A 22,015-nucleotide genomic window follows, 5' to 3' on the forward strand; every position below is an offset into this window, starting at 1 on the left:
TGAGTAACTGTATCGGTAGTACAGCTTGATGTGTATTTTGTTCTTTCTCTTTTTGTGTTCATTTCAGGTCTTCATTCAAGGGTATTGCAAAGTGGCTATTTCAAAACATCTGAGAGCTTTGAGGACATGCTCAGAAACATGGTGACCTAGGAGCTTAGCTGCCATTTGCTTTTAAGTTGGGCTTAGGTTCTTAAAAGTACTTAAATAGATCTCAAATGAAGGGCATAGGTTCTTAAAAGTACTTAAATGGATCTTAAATAAAGGGCATGTAAGTTACGTATAATAAAAATTTTATGCCAGGTAGCAATGTGATAATGAACTACCCAAGCTCACCATTTTACCCCTCTAGCAGTAGGGATGTAAAGTAAAGGTTAGCAAATGCTACCAATTATTACCAGAAGGCATTTCAAAGTAAAGATGATGGGCTCTGGCCATACCTTTTGGAACAAATTCTCACCTCACAAAACCCATAGCCGTGGTTGGCATTAGGTGACTCACTGCTGAGAGATATGACGCCAAGCTGCAGTGCCCTTTTTCATGCTGAGCTGTACCTTTTTTTTTTCCTCTTTTTTTTGCCCCCCCACCCCCAAATAATCCCTAGGCTTTTTGTGCAGCAGGATGTATAAATGCAGTGACTGAGCATAGCAGATGAATTCACTTCTTTGATCTCTGGTGTGGTATTCCCAGGTCAGGGAGGAAATAAACCGGTATGCAGAAGCTGGCATACCCATGTTGCGTGTTCTGCAGAGAAGGTCAGGAAAAATCTGTACTGTACATCTGAGCCACGAATTACTGTGGGAGCAGACAATCCTCGAAAGAACTGTACCGAATACATTCACTTAAATAGTTTATTCATATAAAACAAATTTCATTGAGTCAATCCACTCATGCTAGTTACAGTTAACATGCATTTCAGGTAGTCTCTTTGTGTTTGTATCTGCAGCCCTACATAGGAAACCTAGGTCTTCTTCAGTTCTCTCTAGATAGCATTCCTAAAGGAGCTGTAAAATGCCTCATAATCAGCACAATTTTACTTTCTAGAAGACAGAAGGAATGAGGAATTTTTTTCCAAGCAGTTAATTTATAGTTGTGTTTTACTGCATCACATATACACAGAGCCTGAACGTAAAGTAATACCTTCTCATGACAGTGAATTCTCTTTCTTTCTACAGGTTTTATCTGGGGAGAAATCAAGGAAATGTGGGATGGTGGATTCAATGAATATGTACATGACTGGTGGAATTTGATGGATTTTGCAATGAACTCCCTCTATCTTGCAACTATCTCCCTTAAAATTGTTGCCTATGTCAAGGTACAGTAACTCGGGAAAGAGAATTTGTAATTTATTTCTGAGAATACAGGATAGGAAATTTCAAGCACACAATTACAGACATATGAAAATTGCTGCTACCAAAACGTTACAATTTGAAAATTCACCTAGAAAGCTTATTAATTTTGCTAGAGAATGACCTTCCCTCCTATCCCTACTCTTTGACTAGTATTGAATTAGATTGTTTGGGCATTAGGTGGAAGTTTCCCCACTTGCTGTCCATTTTGTGGCTACTCAGTTGCCAACGATACCTTTTGTTTTCCATGTTGATATTGGATCTCCTTCAACAATGCTAAATTTCATGAAGACATGATTCGTAAGTAAAGCAATAAGGAACAAGAAGAACAGGGTTATCTGAAAACATCTGCCACCAAGATTTACAATCTTTAGTCACTGAGACCCATGATATGTAGATTACTTATCAGGAGTCTGTGAAAAGTGTGCTGTGAGCGCATCTGCTGGTAGGTGGCTTCCATTTGATATAAAGCAGTCAGCTTCTCCTCTTGTAAATACACTCAAGGTTTAATTTGTAGGCAAAGAAGTGACAGAGCAACATGCTGGAACTTTAAAATTGTACTGTTTGGGGGCATGTTGAAAATCCAGAAGGCTGTATGGCGGCCTGTTAGATTTCCAAGGGAAAAACTTCCAAGACAGTTGCTTGTCCCTGAAGAAGCAGCTCTGTGACAACATCAAAGCAAAAATAGATCACATCTTTTCTTCCCAGCATTCAGAACCAGTGAGGAAATTAGAGACTTTAAAGGCTGGTCTTTAATCTGTGAGCAATACAGAAAATGTTGAAAATTGTAGCATTCACAAACAAATCCTAAAATGCTAACAATCTCTTTTTATTTCTCTCTCACACACACAAATTACACATCCACAGATTTATATGGTCACACACTGAAATTTAAACTTGCAGCCAAACCAGACACACTGAGGAAACATAGTTTCATTTATATGCTTCCTAAGAACCTCAGGAACAAAGAGCTATACATCAGCACAAAAAAGAATACAAAATGATTACAGGAATGTATCCGTTTAAGTACAGATCAGACCCACTTGAATTAAACCTGGCTATAACCTAAGGTCTGGTCTTGACAAGGACCAAGGTCAAACAATACTGAGAAGTGCTTAAAACATTCTACAGTGGTAGCTCTTACACAGCATGCCCACAGAAGTTCTGACCTATGTCACATAAAGGTTGCAGTATGCTCAGAGACACGAGCATTTAAAACATTGATAATGGCTTCAAAGTCTTCTGCAACATGACCTGTAAAGTTTTTTGTTATTTATAGAACAGCCCGGGGCTGGAAATGGCTGTTACATATACCAATATACCATAGTCTAACATTTCTTGGAACTCCAAAGATTTACATGGACATTTAACTTTCTGCCAAATATAAGAAAAATAAATTGTATACTGACAGTTGTTTTCCATCCTAATTTTTGTGTGGAGACTTTTTTTTCTTTTCCCCTGATTTGACTGGTTTCAAGATCTGGCTGCAATATTATCTAGTAACAATGAAATCTTCAGCCTCATTATAGGGTAAAAATTCTTTCTTAATCAGTTTTCATTTTCTGCATTGAATTATCACGTAATGAGAAAGGGTAAATATGCCAGTCTATTATAACTTATTTGTACTACTCTGTATACTTTGTTTTTCATCTTCTGATGCCTAACCTGAACAGCTCCAGCCTTCTCATTAGATAACTCTGAAATCAGTTTCTCTGCTACCTCCGGTTGCCCATTCAAAAGTGATTGCTGCTTTCCAAGCAAGGATATACCATCAGTTTATAAAGGGCTAAAATACAATCCTAGCAAGTTGCTTTAAAAGTAGATGTGAGATGAAGTCCTTCTCACATTCCTTTACTTACACCCTATCCTCGCAGAGAGCCTCAAGGCTGCTGTGTCCAGCCGGCATGCAGAAGGAAACTGCAAATCTTCCCTCTAGGAAGGGGAGGCTTGCTGGTCACATCTGTCCACTCCCACTGTAGGTTGTTGGCAGAAAAGTTTAAAGTGGCCACCTGTTTGTAAATGTTTTAAGACCCATCTTCAAATCAAGTTAACAAACTCAGGCCATTATGTTCATGGAATAATGAAAGGCTTGGAAATTTCAGAAGCAATCACATCCCATTGAAATTCTGTCATGTCTCAGTGCCTTCATATGGAGGAACAGTTTAAAAACAACTGCTGGTTTTAGTTGTATCCTTGAAAAAAAAACCTTCAGATTCAAATGGGAAGTCCCTATAAGCTCATCTGCCAGTGATATATGGCTGCCATTTCCTTTTTAAAAGTGTAAAAAAGGTTTTTAGAGACCTAGACATTCTGGCTACACTATCAGCAGTACATTTTTGCCTTTTCACGTGTTAAGTCAGCAGAAATAAATGCTATAGAAGACAAAATATTCCTTGATGTTAAAATGTCTTTAACTCCATCCTCTGCTGCCAGAGAAGTCACATTTATACATACCAGCTCTTTTATGTCACCTATTTACATCTGGCTGCACCTGGCTCACATAATGCTTCTGCTTTTACAGTTACATTACAAACCAAGTTAATTTTACAACCGATGCACTCAAGTGTATCCAGCGTTTTGGCTGTAATTATGACCTCTGCCTAAGCAACTTTCCTGGAATTACCATGGCAAGTTAACTAATGAGAAAATTAATGTGAAGAACATTATTTGGTTCTGGGCTGTTGGCACATTTTTGGCGGAGGGAAAGCATCCGCTTCTTATGTTCCTTAATTCATTGCTTGCTTTCTTCCTTCCTTCCTTTCTGTCTCTCTCTCACATTCATCCTGGAATAAGCAGTGTTTCAAGGGTGTGATAGTATTCAGGAAGAAAAATAGTAAGAAGGTCATTGGAAATGACCTATACCTACTAAGGATCAGTCTGAACCCCTTTAAGTGTTATAAGAGAAAGATGTTATATATCAACACAAGGACCTGAATTACCCACAGTTACCCAATTCAAAAGACCTGTTATCAAACTTTAGCTGAGTACAGCCCACATACCAGAAACCCCCAGAGAAAAGCTGATATCCCAAAAATATCTCTAGAGAGCAGTCTAAATCTGTAGGGGGTTTCATAAGAAGACTTCATTAGAAAGCTCTGTCCTGATGAACTCATCTTCAATCATGAATCATGAATGATAGTGGTTGAAAAGTACTTCTTGTGTCACTATCTGGTTGATATATGTAGGTAAAGCATTAGTATTAGCAGGTTTGAGTTTCAAGTTTACCTCAAAATGATTACAACATAATTCACTTTTATACCCTTGTTATTTCTTTCAGTACAACGGTTCTCGTCCAAGGGAGGAATGGGAAATGTGGCACCCGACTCTCATTGCAGAAGCCCTCTTTGCAATATCCAACATTTTAAGTTCTTTGCGTCTCATATCCCTGTTTACAGCAAATTCACACCTGGGACCCCTGCAGATTTCTCTGGGACGCATGCTGCTAGACATCCTTAAATTCCTTTTTATCTACTGTCTGGTGCTTCTGGCTTTTGCCAATGGACTGAACCAGCTTTATTTTTATTATGAGACCAGTGCCTCGGAGGAACCCAACAACTGCAAGGGGATCCGATGTGAGAAACAGAACAATGCCTTCTCCACGTAAGATGTTCTTTCCTGTCTTGATTTTGAGGACAACTCTCACTGTCCTCTGTCTTACCTGCTTTTATATGTTGTGTATCACTGCACCAAAAGTAACTTTATTTTTCATTTGTAAATATCAGGTGAGCTGCTTGACTGTGCAGGAAAGGTGTGAGTTAACTGGGGCAGGCATTCTGCTGAGCTTTGCTGTCAGAAAGCCTCTTAGGTCTGGAAGTGAGAGACAATCATTTTAGTTCTGGTCCAGAGAGTCTCTCTGCATCATCCTGCAACTGAAATGTTATTACTGCTACGTTCAGTTTTGGCATGTGAGAAAATGGGTATCCTTTCGCTGCAATAACTGTTTTGTCTTATGCTGGAAGAAAGGAGAGAAAGCTAAACAAAATGTAGAAATCAAGAGAAGAACATATGAAAAAGCTGTATAAATAAATAATGTGGCAGAGCAACAACAACAAGCTCATCTAGGCCATTTTTATCCACACATGATGGCTCCTCTGATTCCCTTGCAGTGGGGTGAGAATAAAATCACATCAAAATCAATTTTGCTGCAAATACTAGTACATTACTGAGATGCTGGCATGGAAATTGCTGTGATGACAGCTGGCAGGGCTGAAAGTGATAGCACATGCTGAAAAATAACATGAATTGTCTCTGTGATCTATTTGTTTTAATTACTAATAGTGGAAATAATTATTATAATCAGCCCCCCTCCAATTGTTCTTGCTGCTTGCACAGTACTTAACACACAACGGGAAGAGAAATAAATAAAGCACCATCTAGAAAAGGGCCTACGCCCTGCAAGCAAGCAAAACAAAACTGTTGTCCACCACGTCAGGCAAAATTAAATAAAACTCATCATTGTGCCCAATAATTCTCCACTCTTCTTCAGCTGAAGGCTGGAGGTTAAAGAAAGGATTTGTGACATTGCATTGTTATCAGAAGCAAATGACAGCTTAGGCCATGTGACCAGGTTGGAAGAGGAAAGGTTCTGGCACTATCCTGTAGGCTCCTTTCTTACAAGAAGCAGGAGACTTCCTAGGGATAAAGTTCAAACTTACAAGAGCCTCTTGACCAGAGAGTCCTGGTAGGCCAGGCGGGCTGCTCTTCTCCGCTGCAGAGCAGGAACACCGCAGACTTGATTAACTTTCTCATTATACTCATCTATATCTGGAGGAAGTGAATGGAACTGCACTGTGCTAATGAAAAACAGAATTAAAGACTTCAATTTTTTTTTCTGTTTTAATTGCTTTGAATGCTCCAGAAATGTGTTGTCCTGCCCTTGCGAAGGAAGTAAATAACAAATGCTATTCCTTCATCTGCATCTATATTGATGCAGTAGCCAGAGGGAGAAATGTTTGGCAAGCACCGTGTTTGTTAAGTGGCAGCTTCTACCTCGGGAAGGGTCAAACCCATGAAGTTCAGGACTGGAGCCTGCCTTTCCCCAGAGCAACAGTGAACAGATGTGTTCCAGTTCTGCCTTCTACTCTGGACTTGTCAGTGTTGGCAGATTAGTGAAGGAAGCAACAAGAGTATCTGACTAGAGAAAAAGAGCATTTGATCAGCAGGAAGGGGAAAAAAAAGATCCTTAAGTCAGTAAGAAGGCACATCTTTGGAACTAGAAGTGATACAGAACCACTTAACAGAAGGAGTATGGGTTGGCTTCAATACAAACCACAATTTCTCCCACCTTAGCATTCAGTTTAAGCCCCCTGCCAAGGAAAACGGAGCACAGGAAGGAAATTGAGGGGGCTCAGCCTTTATGACAGAGGTTTGTTTAAAACAGAATCGCAGTGGGAGGGGATCCATTAGGACTGAGGTCTCCTGGCAGGGGACAGAATGCTCTGCAGTTACTTTTTTGTTGGAGCCTTGCTTAAGAAATTTATTTAACGTATTCTTAAAAGTTTAAATAGTCATTATTAACACCCCCAGTGCAAGCTGACATTTGGCCCTTGAGCAGATGCACAGCATGGGTGAATGGCTAAGAACGAGCAACCTGCAAAACAGAAAATTATACTGTTGTGCTGGGGAAAGCAAGCATGACTGCAGTGAATTCAAATCAGAGATGGTGTTGCCTCGAGTTTGCTCATAGTTCATCCCTAATGGAAGAAAAAATGTGAAAAGCTTTCAATCAGTCCCCTTTGATTCCTACCAGCATTTCTAGGCAGTCACACAATAAGATCTAATTTTGTAAGGGAAGGAAAAGCAGGCCGTTGTTCTTGTTTGTACAGCTTGTTTAAAATGTGACACCTATTTACTGGTGCATTATTTCCTATTACTCCCGAAGGAAGAGTTTAATGTTTTTTTGGTGTGGAAGTTTTCTGCATCACAAACACAGATCATGGAGAAGTAATATTCCTTTGTGACAGCAATGAGGTGAAGTCATGAATAATTTAAGTTTTATGCTCTGCCCTAACCATCCTTTAGAAAGCAGAGTGCCTAGTGCTTAGGCAGACAATCTATAAGTATGTTTAGCATTGTGATCCTGGTAGATGTAGAAAGGAGAAGATAGAGGAAAGGGAGGAAGAAGCCATTACACCTTACCACCTGGAAGATGGTTCTCACAAAGTGTCAAGCTGACAGCTGGGGCCATTTCCCTGGTGACTGCAGGAGGCTGGGATTGTTCCTGGCAGAGTGAGGGCACTTGTTCTTCCTTAGCTGCTCAGGAGCACGTTGGAGCTCTGAGATTTCTCCAGTTTGCTTAAGGTCCAAAATATACTCCACAGGAGAGTGCAGCTCTTTTTTTTGCCATGACTGTTTTTTCAGAAGTAGTATGAGCCCCACCTAAAACACTTAGAGAAAAAAGATTGTGGTTTTCACCTGTTATTAAACAGAGACTGAAGACAAAGTCTTATTTATTTCTATTCAAAATTGCAGAAACCAGGTGTTGTCTACACCTGCTTTCTGTCTACATGCCCACATGTAAATACATTGGGTGCAATCCGGGCCAATGATATTCATGGTGATAACACTATAAATTCAAGGCAATGCACAAATCACACCTATGTGTGGAGCAGATGCACACAGAATTCAGGAGAATGGATTCCTAGTATGCTATGTATCTAAATTTATTTTTATTGATTTTTCTCATCAGAGCATTCAAAAATATCCACTGACCCTAGGCCAAAATGGAAACTCTTAAACAGGCATATAAATGTCATTTTTTGATGATATAAATGCCACATTTTTGAAAGCCAAAACAAAGATGCCCAAACAGAGCAATTATTTAGATTGCTGATTATATATTTGACGTGATTGCAAAAGGTCACTTGTCTCTGGCTGAGGCAAACAGAGGCCTGGGATGATCTCATCAGCTGTAAAGCATAGGGAGGTCAGGTCTAGTTCCTCTATGGATGGAAGGCTTCAAATGAAGAAAACCTCTCAAGCTGAATTAATGTGATGACTCTCTTTCATCTGAGTCATTACTGATCAATTGTTGCAGCATGATATTGAGGGCACTGCACTGTGGTGGGTGGGAGCTACTTCACAAACAGGCCATCACAAGCAGCGTTTTTGGCCACGTGCAGTGCTGTCAGACAGGGTGTTAGCACACTGGCCTGGTTCACTTGCCGTCAAAGTGATCACAAGCTGTCAGCCTATCCTAGTGCAGAAGGTTCAAGTGGATGTGATTTCTTGCATCTCTCACCCTTTGATTACTTGTCATAGAGCACTATTTAACTACTAAGGTCATGCAGAACTTAAGCATGTGCTCCCTGAGCATTTAGTTTATAAACGTGTTAATGATGCATGCACTATTTAAACAGTTATATCTATATATAACAGCAGTAACGCTAACACTCTGTGCCAACTTTAATTAGAGGGAATATACTGTGTTTGTTCTTTGCATGTGTATAGAGCAGGAATAGAACCTCAGGTTTCTTTGTGGCAATTAGGCTGGTGTATCTCCCATGAATATGGCACTCAAACAGGTGGTGAATTTTATTGATGTGATACAACTTTTACATGCATTGGCCAGTGGGTCCCTGTGGCTGGAGTGCAGACAGAATAAGGGCAGTGCTGAGCTCTGTGCTGTACTGATGCTCCGTGGCATTCCAGTTCCTCATGCTGGTGCTCCCAGTGATGGAGTGCTTCCAGTGCCACCAACAGAGCTCTCACACCAGGTGACACCCAATCTCAACAAATCCAGGGCTCCTAAAGGCATTGATTTCCATTTCCCAGAACCAAGTAGCCAAGTAAAAATCTGTTTGTTTGTTTTTCCAGACTTTTCGAGACCCTCCAGTCTCTCTTCTGGTCTGTGTTTGGTCTGCTGAATCTCTATGTCACCAATGTGAAAGCCAGACATGAGTTCACAGAGTTTGTTGGGGCCACTATGTTTGGGACCTACAATGTCATCTCTCTTGTCGTGCTGCTGAACATGCTCATAGCCATGATGAACAACTCCTATCAGCTCATTGCGGTAAGTTATCCGATTCTCTCTTTGCATTCATTTCTCACTATTTGCCTAATCTGTTTGCTTGGTTGCGTTTTGTCTGGAATGCTGAGGACTGCTACCCCCATTTCTTGACAGAAAATAGTATGGATTTCTATTCACTAGCCTAAATCATGATTGTGGAGGAGGTTTTGCTCTGTTATAATGTTTCTTATCTGGAAAAGGCTTATCTCCTGTGAGCTGTCCTTGTCTTCTCCTGTAGACTAACTTCACCAATCACCTTATCCTTAGCAGCTGACTGACTTAAGAGCAGAGGGCACAGAGAGGGAAACCTTCCCATCTCTTCCTAACACACTTGGTTCTAACTTGTGTAATTTTTTGGTATATTTTTTGCTTCTTTCCTATTACTGCTTTCTCATTTGAAAGGATAGGTATTGGGCACCCAACGTGCAATTTCTTATTCCATAGTCTTCCCACTGAAATGAGATCCTTTCCATCTGGAACTCACAACCAGTCTCCTGGCAGCTAACTCTGTAAACCTATAATGTGAGATTCCTGGGTAGCCTCAGTGCTGGATGGATCTGAGCTGAGGCAGCTCATGGCTGCCAGTTGGCCATGGAGCCATTTTCAAACTTAACTTTATCTTCAGTCAAATGTTCAGAATTCTACTCTCTTTCTCTACTGTAATTGCATTCTGTGTGCCTAAAACCAATCAGTACTTTTATAATTCAATCTGTCAACAGATTGAAAACTAAAGCAACGTGGCTCTGCATTTTAAAGGTCTTTAGGTAAACTACTTAGAAACAATATGGAGTGAAGCTCAAAGCTGTATGTGCAACACTTAAGGTAAGCAAGTGGGCACTTCCAGTTCTGATGCCTAGTACAGTAGGATTAGAGATAGTGAGCTGATAAAGAGTTATATCAGCTGTGCACAGAAACAGGTGCTAGGAAAATCATTTGTGCCCTCAGTTGGTCACTCAGAAGGATGGACAGAGTAGAGACTGCCTGCTCTGCATTCTAGGACTATTGAGTTTACTCTACAACAGGATGGAACATAAAGCAGAGGAAAAGAACTGCACCAACTCCGCTACTGTTTCCATTCCCAATTTCTCTGAGGAAAGTATTGGTGCACTGCTTTAGCTGGCAGAAGCATGCAAAGAGTGTTGCATTGTCTCCTTGAACAGCTTTTACAACCGCTGGTGATTACCTGCTTGATCCACATGGCTCCTAAACACAGTTATTCTGTCAAAATGAATGCAAACCCAGACAAATCAGTGATATTTTGGAACATCTGATCCTTACCACGTTCAAAAAATACGAGAAAAACTGGCCCCTTGACCTTCTAAACAAGGAGGAAAGCAGCTTAGCACAAAGGCATCACTCCTTTATTGGTCCGTTTCAGTGCTTTAAGTGCCTTCTCTTTGTTCACTGCTACTCTGCACATTCCAGAGAGACTGGAATGAGGGCTGGGAAACAAAGATGGTTTCTTCAGCATTTTCTCCCATTCTCCTTGCTTTATTGTCACTGACACAAAGCCTGAACCTTGGACTGGCCCAAGAATGAACATATTTGTTATTCACTGAAATAGAAACCACTCATCATTCTTTTCCCAGAATAATTTGAGTGATGCAGTGACACATTAGAGACAACCCCACATGACTTAGACTCATCATAACAGTGGTATGTCTGAAAGTATATCTGGAGAGCGGTGTAATGGGCTGGAACCACGAGGCAGAGCCTAGGCAAACAAGCAGCTCCTCATAGTAATGCTGGTGGGAAGACTACAGGACACTTCTTTGTCACTTACCCTGCTGTACTGCAGTTGCTACTGAGAGCAGTGACCTTCGGGAAAACAAGAGACCATCAGTCCCAGCCTCTGCTGGCACACTGCACTCAAGCTTTATTTTCTGAAACTAATGTTTCTGCACGCTCAAAACATTCTCCTGGAGACAAATTTTCTTCATGTGTCTTTTAAGGGCAAATATCAATTAATTTATTCCCCGAAGAAAATGAATTGTTAATAAATGCTGAGCTTTGCAACCATAGGTCATTTTTTAACCTCCTGTAGTCAGCTCTACTCCCTTGTGAATCACAGTTGGGCGTTTCCTTCTCCAGATATTTATATCACTCCAAACGCACATTGAGTGATGGCATTCCAGGGAGAGAGTAGGAGAAGGGACAGGTCACCCTTGTTGAAGGTCTCCTAAAGCACACCAGGAGAAAATCTTCTGCCCCATGCAGGCCTGCAGAGAAAGAAAATGAGCTAAACATCGGGAATGAGAGTGCATCATTGCTTGTTCATTTCCCTACGGTGGAGTGGTCAGGACATGTCAGTTAGTTCCACTTGTTAATGGGCCAGTGGCACAGCTGCTGTGCGAGCATTCTTTCTCCTCTCCTTTCTTCCAGGGACAAGTCTGTCACTCACTTCACAGCAGCTTTTGTTCAGGTTTGCTTTTCTCTAGTGTCTCATATATACATGAGTTTCTTCTGTGAAGTTAGAGGAGGGAGAATTTGAGCTGTTCTTTCCCCACTGTTCAACATGCCCACCCAGTACAAGAGGTAGGGCTGGGGAGTTTGTTAAGAGCTGTATGCACACAGCATGAAATCACTGGGAATCTGCGCAAGGCAGAGCAAGGCAAGCAGAGTAAAACATCCACAGAGCTTGGAGGGATTCCTGACACAAAGGAGGAAGAATTGTTCCACAATGATTTTTTTCTTTTTTCTTTAAGCTATTTCAGACTTCAGTAAACATACTTTTCTAGGGATACCCTAACACAGTTTTGATACTGACGTTTTTTCATACCCAACGTTTTTTGCTTTTGCCAAATCACTGTCAGTAGCAGATTACAGGAGACATTATATTTCACTGAAAAGTAAACAAAATCCACACACACAATGAGATGTCCGTGCATTGTGGGCTGTTTCAATTTGTAAGGATCAGAATGTTCTATGCAAGCAGCACAGAATGCAAGTGGATGTCATGCACTGCTGGGTCTCTCATCTGAATACCTTTCCAGATGTGACAGAAATGCCATCATCTGATGAATGCAAGAGAAATATGTCATGATGACGAGAGGAAGGACAGTGGGACTTACCTGAGAGAAGCCAGCAGGCTTCTTCACTCACAAGTAGCGTGCAGTAACAGAGTGGGTAAAGAGGAGATTTTGTGTGATAGAGATAAAATTGCAGTGTCTTAAGTTATAGAATCCTGCTAGTTTGTAATGTTTTCAGGATAATGTGATTGTAGGTATTACTAACACCCAAGCATGCACATCTCCCATGGTCCTAGGACACAGGGGTATTTTGGCCTTTCTGATGTAGAGTTGTGCAGGTGCATTTTGCCCAGAATTAGTCTATATGTAATTTTTGGAAAGCATATTCCCTATGAGATCCACGAGGTTCTGGGAAGTCACACAGGAATTACTCACTGGAACTCTACCAACATATCTGACTGTACAGCCATGGGAACAGCAGGGGCAAGAGAGATGGAAGAACGGGAACTAAGATCCATTCTGGAGGAAAACAACAGGGCTGTGATCTGGATTCCAGATGCATTAGAGCAGTAAGTGGCACACAACAGCACTGCAGAACTAAGCACCCCACTGACGTATTTAGGAGAGATGCAAGCCCTTGCAACTTCCAGAAGTTCTAGGAAAGAACAGAGATGTTTAATGTCTCAGAAATAGCATTGCACCAGAGCAGGTCTGTGTAAAAATCCTCCTTAAATACTACTGCTGTGCATGAAAATGAAAGTGTTACTTCTGCACATTTAATTTTCTCTCAGTGTTTTGGCTAGGAAAGAATTCTACAAATCCCAGAATTTAGTTTAAAATACACAGCTGGACACGGCAGGTTTTGGGGTGGTAGGTTGTCCCACTGTAGAAGTAAGGCCAGCTCTAAAGCCCAGATTAATATCCAAGCTGTGTTAAGCACTGGGAAGTATTTGTCTTGTAAGCTCTGTTTCAGAACCATTAATTTCAATTTCTTAGGCAAAATTGAGATGTGTTTGTTTTTGAACTCTGTCATGCAGCAGGAAATGAAATTATGCTCTCATTGTGAGTATGAGCTGGGATTAATATCTCTCGGAGCTTTTCATGGAGTAACAAAACAAGAAGGCTCTATAAACAGCAAGTTAAATACCCCTCCTTTGGTTGGCAAGCTGAATGAAGTACTGCTATCCCAGTAGATTCCTGTGTGAAAGTGAAGGGAAATCCACTGCAGCAACGATGTGCTGTGATACTGCCATGCAGCAAGATGCCTGAGTGTGAAATCAGCCCTGGAGCCTTGCAGTAGACTTGCAGGCAGCTTAATTGCTTTTTGTTAGCAAGCTGAAGGATTCATTTGAAGGTGTAGAACTGTTTGTCTTTTTGCTGGCTTTGGCCTAATTACATATAACCCGTGGACTTGAATCAAGTTGTTAATATTCATCTGGTGTTTGCAGAGCCTCTAAATGGAAGTACTCCATGTGCTCTGACTTCATGTGCAGCATCTTTCTTCTGCTATTACACCAGATCAAGCAGATTTTCCATCCTTGGCCCAATCCCACCAAGCTCCACTCATACATGTGTTGTCAGCGGGACTGAAAAGCGAATGCTTTCTGTTTTTTGTTATCTTCATCAGGTATTTTTCTGACCCCATGTGCTAGAGTGGTGACACCAGTCTGGGGCTTACTCAGAGGAGTGGAAACATTACATTTTAGTAAAGAACAAGAAGAGCTTCCAATGTGCCGGTGAACCCTGGTTGAGCTATGATATTATAGGGAATTTGCTGGCATTTGTGTGGGCAGCTTTTGTTTCCTCTGCTGTAGTTAACACACCAGTGCCCCACATGACAGGTCAATAATTCTCCACCCATTACGTGTGAAGCAGCACAGCAAGGCTTGCTCTTATTACATGATAGAAGTTGAAGTATCCAGATGGAACCACATAGGTTGCAGCCCCCTGCGTTATCCCATCTTTTATTTAGAGCTGACAGGCTCAATTAGCATTATCTTCTGCTTCTGCATCAAGGGGATTTTTTTTTTTTTTAGGAAAGCAGGGGAAAAAAGATGAACTGAAAGATACAGGAGAAATATTTTTGAAGAAAAAGCATTCAAAAAATAAAAGGGATTTATCCTGTAAGAACTCTCACCTGACCGTGAGCAATGGGAGCAGCTGTACTCTGAACTGTGCCTTTCTGAATCCCAGCACTTCATGGATTTCCTCCTCAATACGCTGCAATATAGCAGATAAGATATACTAATTACACAGGTGAAACAGGATGCATACAGTTCCATCCAATTAAATGGGAAGAAGTCTGTTAACCTGGGTGCTGTGATGCAGGTCCCTGTCTGCAGTTGTGTGCCTGTGGAACCGCACGGTTCTCTGGTGTTCCTACGGCTGCAGACTCTGCTCCCAGAATCTTTGGGAGAAACAAGTCCTTCATCTCTTACATCAGTGCTGTGTGCCTGGCTCAGGATTCAGTTAAGGGATTTGAATGATCTCATACATTTATAATGGTTCTCTTTCTTTTGCCTCAAGGTTATATTTAAACAATCAGAATACTTAGCTCCAGTTTTTCTTTTTTGAGCAGTTTTTCAGTTTTTGGCAGCTAAACTCTATTTAAGCACCTATGGATGCTGATGTCTGGAGGTGTCAGCACCTGCTTCTCCCACTGGTGCTATGACCCTCACAGACTCACTAACAGACACATCCCATCTCCACTCCTTCTGAAGAGAGGCAGTTCATGGCCAGTGACAAAACCAAACAAATAGAAAATCATTTAGTACCCAAATAGATGTGCATGGTTTTATTAAGTCTGAAAGCTGGGAATGCTTGTGCATTTCAGTACTTAAGGATGGAATCTAAAGCTGCACATATATGTGTATAAAGAGGTTGTTTAAGCCTAAAGAGATACTGAGGCTCAGAACTTCGGTTCAAGGACATTCCTGCTGCACATGAAAACAGTCACCTGGTCAGATCAGTACTGAATGTTCTGTGGTCACCGTCTTTCCTGGTTAGCTGGATGTGACCAGATACTCTGCTAAACACTTGTATGGCACAGTTGGAGGCAAAGAACATCAGCTGTATTTTGTGTAAATTCATAATGGGAGCTCGGATCTAAGAATTACAAATGGCTCTATCTAGATAACACACAAAATAAGCCACTGGGGCTTTAAGTGCCTGTGGGAGTAGCTGACACCACATTTCCCAGGTGAAAGCACACCCTTGTGATGGCACAGACTGGATCCCGGGATCTGAGAATCCCAAGTGGATCCGAACTGGGATTTTGTTTCTTGGGACCACTTTCTCTTGTAGGAAAGAAAAAAAAACAGTTACAGAGAAGTACGTGATTCTCTTTTATATCTGGCTCTCAGCAGTCTAGCAGTAAAATTCAGGGTATTTCTTCTTCCTTTGAAGACTCAAATCCCAGGTTGATCTGCCATGCAGAAAAAATAGATGTGATATTCTGAAAATAGTATGAGCAGAACTGAGTCTTTTTCAGTTCATTTTTTGCTGCGGTATTAACACGGTCATCAGTGCTCAAGTACTGCAGGTTAGTTACAGTTTTTCAGCCCACCATTTCTCCACGGGCATGTGTGAATTACTTGATTTTGACCTGGCTGGAGGTAGTTACCATTATCAGCACAGATATACCTTATCTCTCTGACTTCCAGCTTGAAAGGATGCTCTTATCAGCAGTGATAAGGGAGAAAGTGGATGGCAGGAAGAACAAAGCCTTACTGATACCTCTCTCATTGTTTCTTCTTGCCAAGGTTCTTAGAGAACTATTTGTCTGCATGACCTTCACACTGCTCTATTTGACTATTAAAATAAAAGCTGAACCTTGTCAGAATATGACTGAACAAAAAAGAGTCGATTCAAATAATTTAACTGCACGAAAACCAGCACAATCTACAGTTCTCCGTGTACACTATTCCCTGGCCTTCTCATTAGCTATCATTGTTTCCATCCAGTATGCTGGTGGGACATGAAAGGTAATTGATGAAAACCTAAATACATTGTGGAACGTGGCGCACTGCAAGATATAATAAAAGCTTTAATTATGAATATATTCTGCATATGGAAGATATAAATAGAGATGCTCAAGCATGCATTTTCCAAGTACAAACAAACTGATTCCCTGGAGCTGAGGAAATCAGTACGGAGGTGCATTTTGGGGAAGACATGGTGTATGGGAAATTGGTAATCACAGCCTGAACCTCTGATTAATCAGCTGAGGCAAGTGTTGGGTCAGCTGTGGGAGCACAGGTGAGAGTAATTCAGCTGTGCTCCTGGAAGGGGTGGAGCTTGACTCCACCTCCTCTAGACCTCATTTAAGGGCTGACCACCGCTAAGGCAGCATCACTTGGAGATTGCTCCCTGGTGGAGATTGCCTCAGCATTTCCCAGTGAAGGCATCAATATTGGTGTTTTTCCTCATAAATAACCTTTTGAATATCTGTTACTATCTTTGCATCATTCTACCGTACACATGGCCACTGCAACAGAACTGTCACTGGTTCTTGTCACTGCCCAACAGGTCCTGAGTGTATCTGGGGCAATAGCCAAGCACAGAGAAAAAAATCTCAAGCGGACTTTATGGAAATTAACTAGGACCCATCAGACTTAACCTTCTGCAGAAATAATATGTGCTTGAGAAAGCAAGTGGCTGATCCTGAGGTGTAGTCAGATTTATATGCTAATTTCTTGGAGAAGATTTGATAGCCCCTGATGCAGGAATCCCTGTGAAGATAAGTTATATTCAATTTTCTGTAACACAATTTAAAGCATTAAGACTACCATTCCTGTGGGCATCTGAGCTACCAGGCTTCCTTCTGCGCTGCAGCCCCAGCACAGGCTGCCCTGCTGCCACCAGCCCGTGGTGGTGGCACATTACTGGGGCTGTGCAGTGCAGCACACAGCTGAGTGCTGCTGAGGGGCTGCAGCCCTCTCCCACTGGTAGACTGAATGCTGTATGGGTAGGTTGCTGAAATCAAGCCTTCACCTGTATCCTGGCCCAGGAATTCACTTTCTTGTACCCCAGTGTCAGTGTTTATGCATGTTTCTGAAGACCTGCGTGTGCTTTATGAAAAAGCTTTTCTGTGCTGCAGCCAAGGTGCAGCTCTCCCTTCTTATGCTGACACAGTCCTTTCTGCTTGCCACGCTGCGTGCTGTGAGCTCTGTGCTTTCCAGACATGCTCTTCCTCCACCCTGTGTGTGCTGTTCCATGTCTCTGCAGAGCCATCCCCCATATCATGCTCCTGGCATTGCCCGCTGCTGCCCAGGGCCTGACTTGACTGCTCTGCCTGGCATGGTGTGATTCATGCCAGACAATGCTTTCATCTCTCCTTTGGCTGTCTCATTCCCTGACTGTTCTAATTGCTTTTTCTAATGCTAGATTGTCCTCCTTTAGTAATTTTTCTCGTATTATTTTTGTGATTGATCCCATTAAGTTCTTACCCTTCAGTATGTCATCCCCAGCTTTGAAAGCAAAGTCATTTGTTGTCAGCTGCAGCTGAATTACCTATGCATTAATTGCCTTTGTAGGTCCCAGATTTTGCTCATAGATGCCTTTTTCCTTTGTATGAAATATTTCTCTTTGAAAACTATTCAGCACCAGCTCAAAGAGCCTGCTTGGATTTTTGCTGCTTGCTTCTCTGAGCTTGTCATTAAGCCCCCAATCTCTGCTGATGTCATTAGCAGCTTGCACAACATATATTACAAAATTAACAGTCTTGAAACTGTAGAAAAGTTGTCTGTGTCAGGCTCTGCGAAGATTAACTTTCTCCTGGCCCTCTTTCTGTTCTGCTTTCTGTTCAAGACACACAAGGGCATATTTTTTGTGTTAGCCTGCTTGAAAGCCATTACTGATGAATTTTCTGTGCTGTTACTGCTCTGGATTTATCCTGCAAAGAGCAATAAAGAGCCAAAGGAGAAAGAAATATACTAAATACAGTTTAATGACTTTCCCCTACTCTGAGCAGCTCAGCTAATGATACAACAGAAAGCACCTTTGACATTCCTGTGTCTCTGAGGGAATGAGCCCCCCCAGTCACTATTCACCAGGCTGCGAATAAGACATGTCTGTGCCCTCCTTTAAAAATGGGTGATGCATCTCCTCCTTCTTCCCTGGAGGAAAATAATACAGCTTGGACCCTTCCTGACCTTCTTTGCACCTCCTGGGACAGCAGCAGAGCCTTCCATGCAGACATCCTGCTGGCTGCTGCCAGCCTTCCCTGCACAACGGGCTGCCCTGCTTCTGCAGTACACAGCCACTGCCAGACAGCCTGGTCCTGGGGGCATTATCACAGCCATCTATATCTGCATCTGACAGGCAGCAGCCTGATTTCCAGCTTAGCCCACTGGCTGTTGTGTAATAAAGTACAAGAAAGGCACACACAGCCCTTTTTGTGCCAGCTAGAAAGATGCCAGACATCTTTATACATTATTCTGTGCAAAGGGGTGTGGGGAGGATTTGTATCCTAGGAACACACCTTTCCTCCTGTTAGAGTAAGGTGAGAAGCCCTTGTGCAACACTTGTAGCATAAAGGAGCTGAAGCAGCTCCTTGTCTTGTGATTTGGAAGTCTACTAAAGGTATCAGATTGTCTGGATGCCCAACTTCACTGTCATCTCTGTGCTGCTCTCATTGAGTGCTTGTACCATGGCCATACACCAGCCTCACACAAGCTGAGCAGGGGTGCAGCAGCTGTGAGCGCACAGCTGTCAGAACCCATTTCAGGCTGCAGTGGAAATGCAAAGTCATGGCTTGAACCAATGATTGAGCACCTGGTGGGAAGGCAGGGCCAACCCAGGGGAACTCAGGTGCATCTGAATGACCAGAAGGGGTGCAGCCAGGATCCACCCCTTCCCAGACCTCATTTATGTGTTGGCAGGGTTACCATCCCTGGCAGTGTTGAATAATTGTGGGGCTGTACTCTGAGACATGGTTCAGTGGGCAGTATTAGTGGTAGGTGAACAGTTAGACGATAGGTGATGTCAGAGGTCTTTCCCAACCTTCGTGATTCCCTGCTTCTATGGGGGCAATACCAGCCAAAAACCAGGAAGTGATTTGGCAATGCATGATCTAAACCATATGGCCCAATAAGGAGATGGCAGTAGAGATCTGTGGGTTTTTTGTTGATTTTTTTAAGTTACAAAATGTAAACAACAGATTTTCTACACAAAGATGAAGATTAATGCTTGAATTTTCCTGTGTAATTAGTGTAGCAGGTAATTATTTAAAACCTGGCACATCTGTGAATACATCACTTTGACTGAATTAAAGAATCCTCACAACTGCTGCAGTAAGATGGCTCCAGCAATCCCACGGGGAAATCTTTATGGGAGATTAATTTTCACTTCAAATGGCAGAGATTTGTGAGAGGATTATGTGGCCAGTATGACACATCTGTTTTGTGATTGTAAGTGATACTTTTTCTTTTCTCAGAGAGAAGCTGAGCGTTGTTTCTTCGAGTTCATGCACTCTCTGAGCGTGAGGGCTCAGCTCTCTTAGAAACTGTGTGTTCTGCAGCTGAAACGATGAGCTTGAAAGGAAATGGTGACAAGAACAAGGGCAAGAGCAACACAACAGGGGCCTAAAGAGAGGATAAAGAAATCCATACTTGGATTTAAATTCCTAACGCAACAAGGTCAAGCTTGCGAAGCTAACACATGTGCTCTGTGACTAAGACTGTGCAAGCAGTGCAGGTGGGGCATGTCACTGTACCTGATCCTGCCCCAACACTGGCTGCAGCCAGCCGTGATGGACACTTGTAGAAGGGATGGATTTTTAGGATGGTTATCTAGCCAAACAGATGCCTCCCTTCTGATTCCGCAGTAGGACCTTTACGCTTACTTCTGCATTAACAAAAAGCCTGAAGTATATGTGTCTCTAAATAACGGCCTTGTACTCTCTCTGTTTTAACCTGAACTCCCCAGCTGCCCCAGATACTGCTGTCAATGCTTCCAGTTGTCTGTAGTTCCTGCACACCCCAAGAAAGCCTTACAATAAGGCTGAGTAACCCAAAGCATCTCATGCTGCCAGGCATGATCTGGGTATTTCCCTGCAGAGTGCTTCAGAGACTTGATCTATCAGTGCACCAACTGTCTGCAGCCTCTTCATATGCAGTCACTGCTGGGTTTTCCCCTTTGCCTCTCAGTGAGCATGTCCAGGGGGAAATGCAGCTCAGGCCCTTGTATTTTGAGCTGATTCACACCATCTGCAGAGAGTAATGTGCTCCTCAGCCACCAAGGCAGTTGTTTTAAATCAAGAGCTGCGCATAATTTGAGTATGCTATTAAAATGGAGTTGAGCTGCATCTCGCTGTTGAATTGTGAGCATATTTTAGCCATGTCAGAACACTGGAGCATATCCAGAATGCCAGCGTAGTAATTTCTGGGGCATGATGTTCAGCCATATTTTATTTAACTCCCTGTCCTACACTTCACTGTGTGGTTTTGAGGGCTGCTGCCTGCTCAGGCTTTACAGATTGGATGGCAAATATCTCAATTCAGGCATCACCATTTTGCAGCTTGGGAGGCTGATGCCTTGCACACTCTGTACTTCTTTCTTGGTGATGGTATGGACACACATCTGTCTGTGTAGCTGTAAATGATAGAAGTACTTTGCACCTTTATTTTGTTGGGATGAGAGCAAAGCAAGCGGGCACAGTGTTGTGGTGATAGCATAAATCAAAAAAATCAGTCAGCTGTCTCCAGTTTGGAGTAGTGATATCGCAGAGGTGAGATTTAAAACATGGCACACAGTAAAATGTTACTATTTGTTTGGATTTAGCTCCATTCACCACCACTCTCTGAGCCTGGCCCTCCAGCCAGCTCCTTACCCAGCCAAGGGTGTACCCATCCAAGCCACAGGCTGCCAGCTTCTGCAGGAGAATACTGTGGGAGACAGTGTCAAAGGCTTTGCTGAAGTCTAGGTAGACCACATCAACAGCTAAGCTTTAGCTTGTCAGACCTTTTTGCTGGATATTGCTGTCATTACATTTGAGTGGATGGTATTTTTCTGCTGTGTTCTGCACATCTAAGTACACTCCCAGCAAGGAGACTGAAGAAGTGATACTGCTTTGCTGCAGCTGGGGAGTTTCTTTCTTGTTCATGTCAGCTCCTTAGCCGCTGGTATTTGCTCCAGTAAAGCCTGCCTAAAACTGTTGATGCTCTTTTCTCCTCCCACAGGACCATGCAGACATCGAGTGGAAGTTTGCACGGACAAAGCTCTGGATGAGTTACTTTGACGAAGGGGCCACCCTGCCTCCTCCCTTTAACATCATCCCAAGTCCCAAGTCTTTCTGGTACCTCTGCAAGTGGATTCACAATCAGCTGTGTCCAGGCAACGACTCTGACAATGAACAGAAGAGACATGAAAACCTCAAAACATTCACGGTAAGGAGCTGCATGGATTTAAACTTCAGTTTTCAGGAGAGCTTTTGCATGTTCAGGGTCACCAGGGCCACAAGTACACTGGTGTAGTAGAAGGTTGCTACTGGATCGTAACTTGCCAGGAGCCATCATTACAAATATGGTGACATGGGTAACATACCTGTGCCTTTCTCTTTCCAGGAGCGCCACGCTGATAACCTCATCCAGAATCAACATTACCAGGTATGCTGTCCAGCAGATCAAATTGTCATTTGCTTTTTCTTTTTCCTGCTTATTTTCTAGTGCCTCACTTCTTGTTTTCTTCTGAAA

The 22,015-nt window shown here is 42.4% G+C and overlaps 1 protein-coding gene across 2 annotated transcripts in view; it reads left to right on the forward strand.

Annotated features, from left to right (window-relative positions):
- TRPC5 (transient receptor potential cation channel subfamily C member 5) overlaps positions 1-22,015 on the forward strand; it is a 91,617-nt gene that overhangs the window by 60,746 nt on the left and 8,856 nt on the right. For both annotated transcript variants that reach the window (XM_015860650.2, XM_015860649.2), the window contains exons 5-9: positions 1,173-1,312; positions 4,624-4,946; positions 9,162-9,357; positions 21,503-21,709; positions 21,887-21,928. In XM_015860650.2, the coding sequence (XP_015716136.1) occupies positions 1,173-1,312; positions 4,624-4,946; positions 9,162-9,357; positions 21,503-21,709; positions 21,887-21,928 (908 nt within the window). The remainder of the gene's footprint in view (positions 1-1,172; positions 1,313-4,623; positions 4,947-9,161; positions 9,358-21,502; positions 21,710-21,886; positions 21,929-22,015) is intronic.

Source organism: Coturnix japonica, chromosome 4, assembly GCF_001577835.2.
Source record: "Coturnix japonica isolate 7356 chromosome 4, Coturnix japonica 2.1, whole genome shotgun sequence".
NCBI lineage: Eukaryota > Metazoa > Chordata > Aves > Galliformes > Phasianidae > Coturnix > Coturnix japonica.